Source organism: Phaseolus vulgaris, chromosome 4 (assembly GCF_000499845.2).
Source record: "Phaseolus vulgaris cultivar G19833 chromosome 4, P. vulgaris v2.0, whole genome shotgun sequence".
Classification (NCBI taxonomy): Eukaryota; Viridiplantae; Streptophyta; class Magnoliopsida; order Fabales; family Fabaceae; genus Phaseolus; species Phaseolus vulgaris.
Window position 1 is genome coordinate 20690890 of NC_023756.2, and position 16604 is coordinate 20707493.

The 16604-nt window shown below is 41.2% G+C and overlaps 1 protein-coding gene across 1 annotated transcript; it reads left to right on the forward strand.

The window, feature by feature from the left end:
• The first annotated feature begins 12754 nt into the window (after positions 1-12754).
• On the forward strand, positions 12755-14086 carry LOC137838449 (stemmadenine O-acetyltransferase-like). Its single transcript, XM_068647693.1, has one exon. The coding sequence runs from the start codon at positions 12755-12757 to the stop codon at positions 14084-14086; it is 1332 nt and encodes a 443-aa protein (XP_068503794.1).
• The last annotated feature ends 2518 nt before the right edge of the window (positions 14087-16604 follow it).

Genomic DNA, 16604 nt, shown 5'->3' on the forward strand with positions numbered 1-16604 from the left:
ATGAAGTGTCCTGAACCCACATAGAAAAGAAACGAAAATTGCTAACCTTCCTCAAAGAATTACTAGCAAGACTACCAAGAATAGGGGAATGATCAGAACAATTTTTAACAAGAAATTGATAAGTATAGGAATCCCATTCATCCAGACACACTCCGTTACATAAAGCCCTATCCAGTCTTCTATGAATTCTATGCAACCCTCTCCTTCCATTACACCAAGTATAACAAGATCTAGTAAAAGGCATACAAGAAAGATCATTAGTATTAATCCAATCAAGGAACTCATTACAAGAAACCTGATTAGGACCCCTTCCCCTTTACAGTCATTCATCGAGAGCACATCATTAAAATATCCCAAAATACACTAAGGCCTTATGAAGGAACTAAGATCCCTCCACAAAAATCGTCTAGCCACGTATGTGTTAGCACCATAAACACCTGTAAAGCGAAAACGTTTATCATGCAAATGGCAAGTTACAAAAATAAATTGTTCATTTACCAAGAAATTTCGGACCAGATTAGGAACCGATAAACACCAAAGCTTAGCAACTTTATTAACAATAGGAGACGTAGCCACCAAATGCATATTAACATATTTGAAAAGGATTTCAAAAGCATCAGTGTACGACACCATAGGCCCAACAAGAAAAACCAGAAGGGGTTTATGTAGTTTAAGTAAACTAATCAACATCTCCACAATTTTGTGCTTTCCCAGTCCTCTGACATTCCAGAAAAATGAAGAGACTTTCATTGCGACGTTGTGGAGAGAATTTTCTTAGCAGTTTTTTTGGATTTTCCAGTCCCCTTAGGTGGTTTCCCCGGTTTTCTTTTAGTGCGAACTATCTCCTCCCCGGTATCACTGACATCTTCCTCCATCTCTTTAGGATCAGTCCAAAATTTTGAATCAACCTGATTTTCAACAGTGATATGGTCATAAGTAAATTCCACAATGGTAGTAGATGTACCAATATATGGATCATCTCCCACATCTGTAGTTTCCAAACCATCAAGAGAGGAAAAGGTGACGGAGATATAAGGCGACAGAGATGGTACAGTCACAATAGCAGAGACCTCCACGTGATGACCATCAATTGGAGTATTGATTGGTGTTGTAGAGTCTGCAAGTGATTTAGCCCTCCGAGAAGAGGTGAGACGCAACGAAGATGGTACCGCTACAGGGGCCGAGACTTCCACAAGGTGATCCTCAATAGGAGCATGAGACTCTGATCCCTTAGCTTGCATAACAACTGTGAATTCCTTAGCATCCTGTTCGGGGAAATCTGAAGTGCGAGAACGTGCAAGCATATGTTGACGATATGGCCGTGACATCTCTGGAAAAGAGCAGGAACGTTACTGATCTGGAGGAGTTGTCGTTACAATAGCCAAGTACAAGTTGAAATTGAATCCCGAGAACTGCATTTTCGGCGTGGAGGCAGGGAAGTTTCTGGGATTTCTCTTGACTGAGAGGGGAATCGAGGCAAATCCCGACAAGTGTGTTGCCATTCTGGTGATGAGGAGTCCTGCCATTGTAAAGGAGGTGCAACAGCTCACAGGCCGGATGGCCGCCCTGTCTTGATTCGTATCTGCCAGTGGAGAGAAGGGTCACCTGTACTTCCAATGTCTGAAGAGGAATAACAGGTTTGTCTGGACGAGGGAGTGTGAAGAAGCTTTTGTGAAGCTCAAAGAGTATTTGGCAAGCCCGCCGGTTCTGTGCAAACCTCAAATGGGAACGCCCCTCATGTTATATTTTTCCATAACTGAGAATGCAATAAGTGCGGTGCTCGTCCAGGATCAAGATCAAGTCCAGAAACCTATCTATTTTGTTAGCAAGGTGTTGCATGGCCCAGAAGTGAGATATCAGGCCTTAGAGAAAGCGGCGCTGGCGGTCGTGTTTTTGGCGAGGAGGCTACGTCAATACTTCCAGGGCTTTACAGTGTTGGTAATGACTGACTTACCCATCCAGAAGGTTCTGAAGAAACCGGATGTAGCTGGAAGGATGGTAAAATGGGCGGTGGAGTTGTCAGAATTCGACATCAAGTATGAGCCCCGAGGACCGATCAAGGGGCAAATCTTCGCTAACTTTGTGGTCGAGCTATCTTCCGAAACAGTGGAGAGCGCCGGGGATGATTTTCGTTGGGTGCTCTCAGTGGATGGGTCGTCTAACCAGCTGGGTAACGGAGCTGGAGTCATTTTGGAAGGACCCAACGGTGTGTTGATAGAACAATCTCTGAGGTTTGCCTTCAAAGCCAACAATAATCAAGCGGAGTATGAGGCTTTGATCGCCGGTATTTTGTTGGCAAAGGAGATGGGAGCAAAGGTGCTGATGGCCAAGAGTGATTCGTTGTTGGTCACTGGGCAGGTAACCGGCGAGTTTCAGGCCAAAGATCCACAGATGGCGGCTTACCTGGAGTATGTGCAAGAGTTAAAAAGGTCCTTTGTTTTGTTTGAAGTGGTGCACGTGCCAAGGGAGCAGAATGCCCGAGCTGACTTGCTAGCCAAGCTCGCCAGTTCGGGCAAGGGGGGCAGGCAAAGGTTCGTTATACAAGAAACTTTGAAGACACCTCGAGCATTCGTGGCAGATCACCAGGTTCTTCAAGTGTGCAAGTCAATGGAAGGGACGGCGAGGAGTCATAGATCTTTGACTCAGGAGACTTTGAGGACGCCGAGAGTCAGAGCACATCCAGTGGGAGAGACGAAGATGACGCAAGTTTGCGCTATCCATGAGCCAGATACATGGATAACGCCATACCAGCGCTACATGGCGGATGGCGTGCTCCCAATGGACCCGACGGAGGCCAGAAAGATAAAGAAGAACTCCAGCAGGTTCACCCTCATCGATGGCGAGTTGTACAGGTTTGGGTTCACACATCCTCTTTTAGTATGTGTACATGGAGAGAAGTGCATGAGAATTATGGTTGAGCTCCATGCGGGGATTTGTGGGAGTCACATCGGGGGTCGAGCTTTGGCAACAAGAACTCTCCGTGCAGATTATTACTGGCCCACAATGAGGGAAGATTGCAAGAAATATGCCCAGTGTTGCAAGCAATGCCAGCAGCACGCCGATTGGCACAAGGCGCTCCTAGAAGAGCTAAAGTCAATTTACAGCCCCTGGCCGTTCCATACGTGGGGAATCGATATTCTGGGACCCTTTCCATTGGCGATCAGGCAAATGAAGTATTTGGTTGTGGCGATCGAGTACTTCACAAAGTGGATTGAAGCAGAACCAGTAGCCCAGATCACCGCGCACAAGATTCAGAGTTTCGTGTGGAACAATATTGTGTGTCGATTTGGTGTGCCCAAGCGTTTGGTATCAGATAATGGGATTAAATTTGCAAGTCACCGGTTGAAGAAGCTGTGTGGGGATGTTGGAATACAGCAGGTGTTTGCTTTTGTGGAGCACCCACAAACGAATGGGCAAGTGGAGTCAGCCAATTGGGTTTTGTTGAGAGGCTTGAAGAGGAGGCTGGAGAAAGCCAAGGGGTCCTGGGCTGAAGAAGTTCCCCGTATAGTGTGGGCATATCATACCACTGAACAATCGGGAACCCATGAAACCCCGTTTAGTTTTGTGTATGGGTGTGATGCGATGATTCCAGTTGAAATCCATGAAAGCTCGCCGAGATTCCAAAACTTCGTGGCGGAAGACTCAAACGAAGAAAAGAGAATGAACTTGGATTTGCTGGATGAAGTCAGGGAGGAAGCACGGGTGAAGGCCGAAGCAGTGAAAAGAAGAGTTGAACGGAAGTACAACTCTAGAATAAGGCCAAGGCAATTCAGAGATGGCGACCTAGTGATGAGGAAGGCCCACCAGTATGAAATGGAGAACAAACTGTCACCCAAGTGGACAGGACCGTTTAGAATAACCAAAGCACTCAGAAACGACCCTACCGCTTGGAAACGCTGGAAGGAGGGGCGATTCCTCGCACTTGGAATGCCACCCATCTCAAGTTTTATTACAGTTAAAGCATTGTAAGTAGTGATTAACTTGAACAGTTTAAAGCAGTTTCAGTTAAAACAATTTTTCAAGGGGACACTCTTTTTTCCCTAAGGAGGGTTTTTAACGAGGCCACCCAATAAAGAAGGTTTCGAAGTTTATCAAAGTTTCCAAGTTATTAAGTTTGCATGCCTATCGTTTTTAAGTTTTCGGAAAGAGACTTTGTCGCCCTTGTGTAATTTAAAGCAACGGTGAATTCAGATCGCATGCATTCAGTACAAAGTTTTAAAGCATAAAGTTTTAAACCCTCATCGCCACCTGACGATCGGAGGTACAAGTTAAAGTTTTAAGGCCTCATCGCCACCTGGCGATCGGAGGTACAAGTTAAAGTTTTAAGTCCTCATCGCTACCTGGTGATCGGAGGCACGAGTATAAAGTTTTTAAGTTTTCATCGCCATTCGGCGAGAAAAGATTAAAAAGTCCTCCTCGCCTTTAGCGAGTGTAGGCGAGAAAAGATTGAAAAGTCCTCCTCGCCTTTAGCGAGTGTAGGCGAGAAGAGATTAAAAAGACCTTCTCGCCTTGAGCGAGTGCGGGCGAGAAAAGATTAAAAGGTCCTCCTCGCCCTGAGCGAGTACAGGCAAGAGCAGATTGCAAGACCTCTTTGCGTAAGCAAATTGAGGCAAGTTCGAAAGTCCTCAGTGCATCCAGGGGAGGAGGAGATGTAACCCCTGGGCAAGTTGAGGCATTAGGAAAAGCCCTTCTCACCCTCAAGTGAGTTCAGGCAAGATAAAGCTGAAAAGTCAGGGGTGTTGATGATCTTAAGTATGGGAAAGGAAGGTTGATGGAAAACGCCTTTTCCCTTGAGTGAAACATCAATATTGACCTAGTAAGAACAGTTAAAAAAGAAGTTAAAGGATGGCTGGGGAAGGTTCGCAGAGGACACCTCACCACCTAAATCATTGTTCTAAAACTCAGGGAGGTAGAGAAGGATCTGAAAGGCGGCTCTACCCCCAGATGAGGGAACAATGACTTAAGCTATCTCAGGTTAAAAACTCAGGGAGGTAGAGAAGGATCTGAAAGGCAGCTCTACCCCCAGATGAGGGAATAATGACTTAAGCTATCTCAGGTTAAAAACTCAGGGAAGGTAGAGGGAGATCCGAAAGGCAGCTCTCCTTCTAGTCGAGCAAAGATGAAGTCGTGAGGTGGCCCCGCAGGGGACGTTTTCAGTTAAAAGGAAAATGGCGCCGCCGGAAGCCTATGGCTTTGAGATTGAAATAGAAAGAAGGTTACACGGCGAGAGCCAGATCAGCAAAGTTTTAGGCGATAACATAGAAATACACATGCCATTTGGCAGATCAGGCGAGCGAGATTCCAGATACTAAGATCGACCCACGCCTACTGCCCAGTAAGTGATTTCGTGTCAAATGTTATCGCTATAGACTAACAGTTTTTTTAAGTTAAGTTGATTTCCAGAGAGTTAAGTGTCAGTTTGCGCTTAGTGCATTGGGTTGAGTAAAAATTAGTCAGTTATATCAGGCGATCACACAACAGATAAAGTTAGAAGCCACATATATACATGTATATCCAAACAGTTTGAACAGAATGAAAGTTATTACATGTAAATCAAAGTTAAATACAAGAGTTTGAAGGTGGTAAATTTGAAGTGGCAGATGGGAGCAGTTAAGTTGGGGGCATGATCTTGCCATCCACCACTTCGTTGTACACTGAGAACTCGGAGAGGTCGAGATCGGGAAATTTGCAAGCAAACTGCTCCAAAGCAGCCCCAAAGCCTGAGGTAAGAACTTGGGCAGCTTCAAGCTCAAGCTCGTCGATCTTTGTCTTGAACCCACTGTTCTCTTCACGAACTTGGGCAGCCTCAAGTCCAAGCTCGACGATCTTCTTCTTGAGCCCACTATTCTCCTCGCGCACTTGGGCAAGCTCTGCAGTAGCGTCGTTCAGCTCTTTGAACTTCTTGTCCCGATCCGCTTCGACTTTCCCCAGAAGGGTTTCCCTCTCGGTCGACCTCTTCTCCATTTTGGCCATCTTGGCCTCGTCAGCTTTTCGGGCCTCCTCCAGCTCTGCAATTCTCTCCCTCATAGGAACGAGCTTGCCCTCTAACTTAACGACGTCCTGAAGTTTGTTGTGCAGTTTTAGGCGCAGTTCAGCTTTGTCCTTGCGCAAACTTCGGAGCTCGTCGTTGAGAGCATTTTCCACCCGCGAGAACTCTAGCCCTTGCATCATCATGTCGCATTTGACTTTGTCAGCTTCGGCTCTCGTGGTGCTCGCCTCCTCCTGATGGATGCGGTTATCAACTTCGAACTTGCTCAAGGAGTCTTTCAGACCTTCACCGACGATTTAGGGAAGACTCTCGACAACCATGGCGTTTAGGCGCGCGGTGAAGGACTTCAAGGCTTCCTGGAGAGGAGCTGGAAGGGCTGGAGTTGGAGGAGGAGGTGAAGTGATGAGAATCAAATAAAGGAGGCTTTTATTAATGGAGGAAGAGGACATCCACCCTCACATTTGAAATTCTTCCTTCTAGTCTTCTCAAAATTAAAAGAAGACATAAAATAAAGATGAGGCCCAAGGCCAAAGCCCAAGCCCAAGCCCAAGAAGGCCAAAGCCCAAAGAGCCCAAGTCCATCGCATGAGGGGCAAGGCCAAGCTTTGAAATACTCTCGTATAGTTTTAGGAGGTGTGGTTATTAAATAAAGGAGTGTGAAAATGTAAAATAAAGTCACATTGTCCATGTGACTTAGGAGAGTGGTGTAGGTGTAGTTTTTAGGAGGTGTCATAGTAGAAAAAGGTCACACCTCCCATGTGACTTGTTTTTGGTGGGAATTTCAAATGAGTTTATTTGAATTTTCCCACCTATTTTTCAGCACCTCTAGGCTATAAATAAAGGTGCTTAGCTTGTAAAATGCAGATTTGGAATTTAGACTAAAGAAACTATACTCAAATTTTGAGAGAGCATTGGAGAGCTTTGTGCCTTCTTCACTAGTCTTATCTTGATGGTTCCATGGTTACCTCAAGTGGCGGCTTGCACACTCATCTAGGAGTCTCCATCCTTCTAGTGGCGTGATCATCCAACCATACATCCATCTTCATGAGCTTTCTCCTCTCCTTCCTTCCTTTTCTTTCAATTGTTCATGTTTAGCTTGTTGTTCTTGAATTTCTGTTCGGCAGTTTTCAATTCTTAGGTGTTTTGGTTCGGTTCCTTTGTTTCCTTGCTGTTCATTGTTGTTCTTTTTCATTTCCAGCCTTTATGTTCGGTTCATTTCAGTTTTTAGCTAATTCTATTAGGTGCAATTGCTTCTTCTTTCATTTTAATCGGTTCAATTTGACTATAATTGGAACTTCCATATGAGTTTGGATTTGGTGCTAGTTTTGGTGAGTTCTTGACTTAGAACATTGATCCAATTCTAAGAAAAAGTGTCTAACTATTGTCCAACTCAAGTTGATTCCTAAGAATGTCAAGAATCATTCTCTTCTTTGCTATTGGAATCACATCATGAAGGTTGATTCTCACCACCACCCTCGCAAGGTTGGATAGCGAGGGGAGTCTCGAGGCGTGGTGGTGAGGCGGGTAGTTCCGCTGCAGCTTGAGAAGAAGCTTGCGTATCTGCAAGCTGTTCGGGTACAGCTTCAGCAGCTGAGGCATTGGAAGCAAGAACATCCCCAGCAGACTGGAATGGCGTGGAGGCGCTGGGGGGGTTCTCGGCGTAGTCGAGGATGGTGCCTTCATCTGCTGGCGGCTCAGCTACAGCTCCCCTTTTCCTCTTGCAGACTAGCCCATCCTTGGTGCTTTCGTCTGCCTCTTCGTCCGACATTAGCCCTTTTGGGTAGCAGTTTCTTTCGCTCAGGGGCAGGAAGAGCGGCGACAGTAGATGGGCCAATCGGCGGAGATTTGCCTTGGGCGGCGGCAATTTCTGCAATCGAGTTGGGAATGGTCTGGGAGCCCGCCGCCAGATTGTGAAGTTTGGTTATGGAGCGCAGCTTAGCCATTTTCTCTTTTCCCAACATCATATCTGCACAAGAGAAGCCAACGATCACAAACCAATCCAATGCAAGCAGTTGATGATGCACAAGAAAATAAGCAGTGTGAGTCAATGCATGGACTAGCTGGTTAAGACTACGCGCGAATCAGAACGACAACATCAATGTAAACGACAGGGTGATGCGAATTCAAGGAAAGGGAACTCGGAGATGAGGGAAAGACAAACCTATATGGACGTCCAGTTAACCTTCGTGGAATTCATAGGTGATGATGGAGGAGGTGGCCAAAGTTACGTTGGAAGAGGTAACTCCTTTCTAGAAGTTGCACAAGTCTTTGTCGAGCTCCCCCATCTTTTCTGGACCCCTAGCCCTCCTGAAGCTGGACTCCTTCTTTCCCTTGTTCACCCAGTACAAGGGAAATCCGTTAAGGAGGGTGGGGTCTTGGTCATTGCAGCAGACGCGCACGAACTTCCCTTTCCAGTCTTTGTAGGATTGTTGGAAGATGGAGAGGATGGACCTCCCAGCAACCCCGTTGAGGCTGACCCATAAACGATCGCCTGGGTTCTTGGCCTCGAACAAATAGAGGAACACGTCCACCGAAGCTGGATGTCCCAAGTGCGCACAGATAATCTGGTATGCCCTGACGAACGCCCAACTGTTGAGATGAAGCTGGGCGGGGGCTATGTCAAGCTCGGTCAAGAGCTCCCTCTCGAAACGAGTGAAGGGGAAGCGGAGCTTGACCTTCTTGAACATCGTGGCATAGACGAAGCAGAAGGGTTTGTCGTTGCTCCCTGGTCGTCAGTGCAGATGGGTTCTCCGGGAGGACAGGGATGAACAGACACCTTGTCATCATGTTCCTTGCTGAAAGAAAGGTGAGCTTGATCACCTTTCTTAAGGTGAAGGATGTCGATGTCGGTGTTGATAGAGGAGGTCTCACCCAGCAAGGCTGTAGTAGCCCATGGATACAGCTTTTTGTAGTCAGGGAGGGGCCTCACAGCTGCGCTGGTTTGAGGTGGGGTTGGTTGTGGTTGGTTGGGCCGAGAAGACGCAGGTCTCACGGCCTGGTTTGAAGGGACACTGGGATCCCTTGGTGGATTGCGAAAAAAAGAAGGGTTGGCCCTACGTGTTTTCGCCGGAGGGTTTTGGGAAGATGGAGGAGGGTTTGGAGTAATTTTGGTGCGAGCCATCAGAAGAGCTACAAAGAAGATGAAAAAGGGAAGAGATGAGAGTTTATAAACAGAACGACTTAACAGAAAAGAAGGAGACAGAAAGAACAAGGGGGGCTCGCACAGAAAAGGCCAGAAAACCTAGACGCAAGAAAAAGCGAAACAAAGAACAAAAAAACCCACGGCCTATGCTCCAGACAGTTAATGGATGATGCAAACCGATTAAAATGCAGCAAATGTCAGTGGGAAGAGATGAACGGTTACCTTTTGATGATCAAAAATGTGTTGAGCAAGATGATGATTGAGGGAGATGAAACGTTCGCTAGAGTATTTCGGGAGTTCGAAGTAAAGAAGAAGATAATGAAACAGTGAAGTGGCGTGAAGGTATTAAGAATTTCGAACGTTGCAAGAAGCGCAAACGGCAATGAATAATAGTCGTTGATAAGTCCACGTGTCGTTTGATCGGAGGGGTTGGTGAAATGTCAAATCAGTAAACAGTATGAGCGTCAACGCGCAAGGCCACGTAGGTCGCCGTAAATTTAACTCTTTAGTCTTTTCGCTGAACAAGCCACAACTCAAGACTGGGGGGCTTGTGTACCGATCAGGTCACCGGGTGTGATGACGTGTTTAGCAAGTGACTACGTGGGGCGTGCTCAGCAGGACACGTGGACAAGAGAAAGATGAATGGTCCAGGAGTGAGCATGGTTGCCGTTTGTGGAAGCGGCGTTCTGCAGTGTATATAGTCGGTTGTCGCCAGGTTTTCATGTCATTGTCGTGTTAGATCATGGAAGATCAGGTGGTCTCTCACCGCCACAAGAAGCACATCGCCGGGTTTCCCCAGTAAACGTAGTTGAAGCTGTTGGAGGTCCAGGCGAGTAAGTTCAAGCGTGTAAGTTCAGTAAAGATGATTGTTACGTCAGCATGGGGCGTGAAGGTCGAGTGAGTAGGAGGAAACAGCTTGCTCATCGACGACGGGTTTTCCAGAGTGGACATTCGTCGATGGCGAGGTTTCCTCAGCTAGAACATGCATGGCGTGGCAATGATGAGGGTGGCACTTGCGACGAGCGATATCACAGAGACGGTGTACTTCGTTGCATCCGATACTCGCCTTGTCGGGTGGTGTTCCAGAGCGCGTGATGTGCTAGATTACTCCTTAAATAGGAGGCTTGGCCGCGCGACGGGTTACTACATAGAAATGACGCTCAAGTTACCCCAGCCCAGATGATGACACGTGTAGGGTTGGGTACTACCAGTTACCCCAACCCAGATGACGACACATGTAGGGTTGGATGTTACATAGAAATGACGCTCAAGTTACCCTGGCTTAGATGATGACACGTGTAGGGCTGGGTACTACCTGCTACCCCAGCCCAGATGATGACACGTGCAGGGTTGGATGCGAGCCACGCGTCCAAAGCGTAACTGCCTGGAGAGAGAAAAAACCTAGGTATAAAGGTAAACTTAACAGAATTTGCAGAGGTACGTTCATTACGGCTCATTGATTTGGGTTGAGTGCACTTTAGTACGGTTCTACAGAGCATAGTTTTCTCTCAATTTTTGGGTGTTCTTGTTACTGACTTAAGCGTCGGAGCGCCACCGGCCGCAGAGGCACCATCTTGTGTTTTCAGGTTCTCGGAGTGCCAATCTGTGGTGTGGACTTGAAGGGCGCGTGGTGTCAAAGCTGGTGAGGAAAAATCGTGACGAGGCATCGTTCTTGCGCTTGGTCAACCGGCAGGATCAGTAGCTAAAACTTTGGTAGCTAATCTAGATACTAATTTCGAAACTGTTTTATAAATTATTATTAATAATTGAAACCACTTTAGATACGAATATTTTTTTAGTTTCTAAAGTGATATCTAATTTAGTCATCATAATAACTAATTATTTTATACCTCTAAAATTGATTGCTATTTAATAATTTTTTTATAATGTCCTATCAACATATCATACTCATAGATATCATCCAAAGAACATGTGAGAACATAGTATCTCAAAATTTCTATGAGATTTTAGTATATTAATATAGATTGATGTAGGGCTACACAAATTAGGGTTTAGTTTCTTATCATCATATCTTTAAGATTCAATGGTTTCACTCTACTAAAATAGATATAACATTAATCATAACCTTAATACAAACTTTAACACAATATTTAAACGTGTATGAACATTATATAATATCTTGGCTTAAAAACTAAAAACAACTTATTTTTTTCAACATTGCAGTGAAAACTCTCACACATCTCAACATCAAATAAAATATAAGTTAGATGTTTATAAACAATTTTTTTCCACGTAAGTATCTCCCTTTTTTGTATGGAATAACTATCTCCTTTTTTTTATGGAATAACTATTGGCAGCATAATCTACATTAATTAATGTGGGGTTTCACAAATTGGAGTTTCAAATTATATTTATATATATATATATATATATATATATATATATATATATATATATATATATAATAGGAATGATATTAAATGGTAATTAAAAAGACTATATATTTTTCTACAACGTCTTTAGTAGTTATAACGTTAGAGTATGAGTTCTAATATAATGTTTTACCTTAATACGAGGGTTTATATATAGGTATGAATTCACCCTCAATTGTTTCTCTACTTTTTAATGAATATTTAAAAATATCTAAGCATTAAATTAGAAAATAGGTAGTTCTTTATATAATTGATTGTTTTTTTTATAAAACCACATGTTCTTCCACCATACCAGTAAAAAGTAAAAAACTATTTCAACATCAAATAGAAAATAAATTAGGCCAGGGATTAACGGTCATAATTAAACATCGGTTATGAGTAAGACGTAAATAGTGGATTAAACAAATGCTCTATTTTTAGGAGACGCTAACTAAAAAATTAAAATAAAATACAATATATCAGTAAAAATATATTTTTTAAATTATTTATAAAAAATAGCTTAGGTCAAACTCATTATAAACACACATCAACTGAAAAAATAAAATAAAAACGCAATGGGTCGACTAAATTGATAAACATAAAATTAATTTTTGAATCATTTGTAAAAAATAGAGTGAGTCAAACTCACTAAACGAATGCTAGCTGAAAAAAAAATTAGATTCACTAAATCGATGCAGTAAAATTAATTTTTAAATTATTTATGAAGAATAACATGAGTCAAAAGAGATCCTAGCTAGGAAAAAAAACTAGAAATTCATTGTGTCGACAACCAACCTTACGCTGATAAAATTAATGAGTATAATAAAATCTATTATTATAGTAATAATAATAATAATAATAATAATAATAATAATAATAAACAACTTTTTTTCATAGAACTATAGATTACAATTACTAATATATTATGGTAGGGCTTGACAGATTTGAGTTTCCTGTTGTTATAAATAAACGTAAACACTTAATGAATTTTGTTAACAAAATACTATAAAACAGCAATGCATATTGATTATTAGAACGTTATTTGATGTTTTAATGTTGAATTAAAAAAGAAACATAACTGTTGATTAAAAGACAAAAAAACAAATAACAGACTTTTTTTCAACACATAGATAAATGTCCTAGGCCAATAATATTAATGTTTGTAACATTCCTCAAATAGTATATATAAACAAATACCAATGAACAAATTTCCTATGGGATCTCTTATTCATATCTAAGTTATAAGTTGAGAATGGAAATTAGCATCACATCAAGAGAAACCATTAAACCATCACTGCCCACTTCTGCAGAATGCAAAACCCAAAAATTATGCTTGTTTGATGTGTTTCAACTCAACACCTATTTTCCATTAATCCTTTTTTACAGTAAAACCTCCAACCTTGAAGGATTCTCAGATGTCTCAACTCAGTTGAAGAAATCACTATCTGAGGCACTAACCATCTTCTACCCTCTTGGAGGTAGAAGATGTGATTACTTTTCCATTGATTGCAACGATGAAGGTGCAATTTACATGGAAGCTTCAGTGAATACCAACATGGAAGTGTTCTTAAAACCACCCAAATTAGAACTGCTAAACCAGCTACTTCCATGTGAGCCTAACAAGTGCCATCCTCACCAAGAAGTGTTGCCCCAATTACTTGTTCAAGTAAACATTTTCCAATGTGGAGGAATAGCTATTGGCTTGTGCAACCTCCACATTCTCTTGGATGCATATTCTTGCAGTGCCTTCTTGAAAACCTGGTTTGCCATTTGCAAAGGGTCAAAGGAAGAAATATCATGGCCAAATTTCTATTCTGCTTCTTCTTCCTTCCCTCCAAGGAACACCACTGGTGTACGTGCTGGCATGTTAAATATAAACAAAGACTTGAATATAGAAGAAACCTGCACTACAAGAAGATTCTTATTTGATCACAAAGCCATCAATGAGCTGAAATCCATGTCAACAAGTGATGAAACAAAACCTACACGATACCAAGTAGTGTCTTCATTCATAAGTAAACATATGATTGTATCAATCAAAGAGGAATGTTGTTGTGACAAAACAAGACCAATGGTTGCTTTACATGTTGTGGACATGAGAAAAAGGATGGGGGAGCCTTTCTCAAAAGGTGCTATTGGAAATTTGTTGTGGCCTGCATTGGTTGTTCTTGAGGATGTCAACAAGAACAGTGATATTATAGATTTGGTTAAGGTTGTAAAAGAAGGAGTTGGACAACTCACAAAGGAATTGTTTCAAAAACTAGAGAATGATCCTAATTTTTTGTGGAGTGATGAATGTGCAGAACTAATGCTTGAAGGCATAGAAGCAAATAAGCCAATCTCGTTAGTGTTCACAAGTTGGGCTAATATGGGATTCAAGGAGATGGATTTTGGCAGTGGAAAACCTTTGTGGCTAGCTCAAAGAGGAGGTACTAAACAAAGTATTCCAAACACAGTAATATTGATGGAAACAAGAGAGGGAATAGAGGCATGGATCACAATGAGAGAGACACATATAACTATCTTGGAACATGATGTGGACTTTCTTCTATTTGCATTGCCTAATCCTAGTATTTTAATCTAAATATTAAAGAGTAAAGAAAATAATAGTAATGAGAATACACTTATTTTGATTTTTTTTTCTTTAAAATTAATATTGAAGTAAATTAAATTGCTTTATCTTCGTAATAATAAGAAGATAGAAATGGGATAACTAAAGTTGTCATAATAAGAATGAGTTTGAATATTTTGGTAAATTTTTTAAATTTGATTAGAACTCCTGAATTAAAAGGGGTTTACTTACTAATATTCCTGAATTACTTCACTAAATCTTGTTTAATCTTCTTTTTTAAAATTTTTAGTGACACTAAATTTGAGCATCCCTCAAATATTTAAATATTTTATATTTTATTATGTCATTTTAATTCTCTGTCAATCAAAAAAATATCATAAATCATTTTAATAAATTTGTAAATTATTTAAGTAAATCGATACTAACAATTCTCAATATATTTTTACGAATATGGGTTGATAGTCTAAATCGTGAGTTTTGTTGCAAAAATTAAAATTCAATTAAGATTTTAATTAATTAAAACACAACTTGAACAATAAATTTAATTTTGATGGCCATTGGTTATTTCACAGGCAGGATGTTTCCCTATAATGAATACTAATTTTGTAACAAACAAGTTATTGAATGTAACACTTTAACTTCCTCTAATAATTCACATGTTTTATATTCATAAGACTAGTATATGTACCAACTCATGTAACATAATTTGAATATATATTTAGTATCTCACTTTACATATGTTATAATTGATTCACTAAATGATAATAACTATTAAAATCCATTTAAAGCTACTTTCTAACTTCACGTACAAATTACAATCACAATTAAAAGTCATATTATATAATCAATCATATTATAAATAACTTCAACATAGTTTATTTTATCCATTTTATTAAAATGAATGGAAACACATGTCACATCTATGTATATGCATTTCTTAATTTATTCACTGTTCCAGCTGTTTGACTTCCCTCGCCGGTGGACTCCAACGGCTGCTCTGTCCCTTCTATCTCCACCTGAGATTCGAACGTTCTTGGTCAAGAAACCACTCACTTGCAAAGACAAAGGGGCGCCCTAGCGGCCGTTTGCACTCCGACGCTCAAGTCAGTATTAGGGCAAAGAAACACCAAGAGTGTATATTAGCTTTACTCTTAGAAACTGTGTACCTTGCTAGGGTTCTTGGCACCCTTTATATAGACTGAAACTAGGGTTTACCTTTGTGTTGTTACCCTCATCTAGGGTTTCTTGGAAAATGTCCCTGCACCGCCATTTAGGTAATCTTAGCGTATCTGGCACATGGAACCTTCCTTAATTGGAGTGCAATGAATAACAGAGTGGCAGCTTGGGTACCAACTTGTGCACCTATTCTCTAGCGCCATCTGCTTCGTGAGTGCCCTAAGCATTCACGTGCCATGCATGCAGCTTCCCTGGAAACCCTAACCCTAATGGGCTTTAACGCCTCCCAGGATTATTCATACGTGTCGCACCTGCATGCGCTATACACCACGTGCATGGATCCTTCGTGACTTAGGCTTCCCACATATCTCATGTCTTAGTTGTTAACTCAACATAACTCTAGGGCCCTCTATAACATTCAGACCACCAATGTCTGATCTTCTCCCTCTACTGGCGAGGTCCGATATCGATCTCCAACATCGAGGCTCAGCATACCAATATCCAAAGACTAACCAATCCCCTGGTAGGTGTGTCTGGGACCCACCTCACGTGGCCCCTTCCATTACCAAGCACCGATGCACGATGTCTCAGGTCAGTCTCTGGGTCAATGACTAAGGTCAGGACATTCACATTTTTTAAAAAGTATTATAAATTCATACTGTATTTTGTTATAATTATTTATACTGTAATATTATAAACTATGTAAAAAACACAATGCATGCAAAGAAAATAAAATTATTTTTGTAAAAATTAATTAAAACATAGAAAGAAAAAGAAAAATTAGAATAAGAGTGTATATACTCATAAGAAGGAAACAATGAAAATGTGAGTGTGTGTATGCAAGAGGACAGGAAGATAGAAAAGGAAGTGGTGATTTGGGATACCTTATTTAACAAATGTTGTAACTGATATTTTAATGGAAAGAGAAATTATTAAACTGATAAAACTTGTGTGACAAATTACATTGATTTATTATGATAAAGTTGAAAATTCTCATGTCTTAATTGACAATAACTCATAACTTATGATGTGTAGAGAGTAAAATAAAATTAATGTGCGTATTAAATAAATATGATATACATACATTATAAAATATGTATGGGTATATTTTTATGTATTATAAAATGCGTCATATATTTGACTAGTATATTAAACGAAAAATTATATCTCCATAATCAATTAAATTTATTTCTGTTGTGCCTAATATATAATGTAAAGGTGTTTTCATTGTTCTAGCTCAATTGGTTAAACATATCCTAGCCAAAATGGAAATGCATTTTGATCAAGGGCATTTTCAAGATTAAAAACAAACAAAAATAGAGGTGAAAGCAGCGAAAAGTGGATGAGCTTGGGA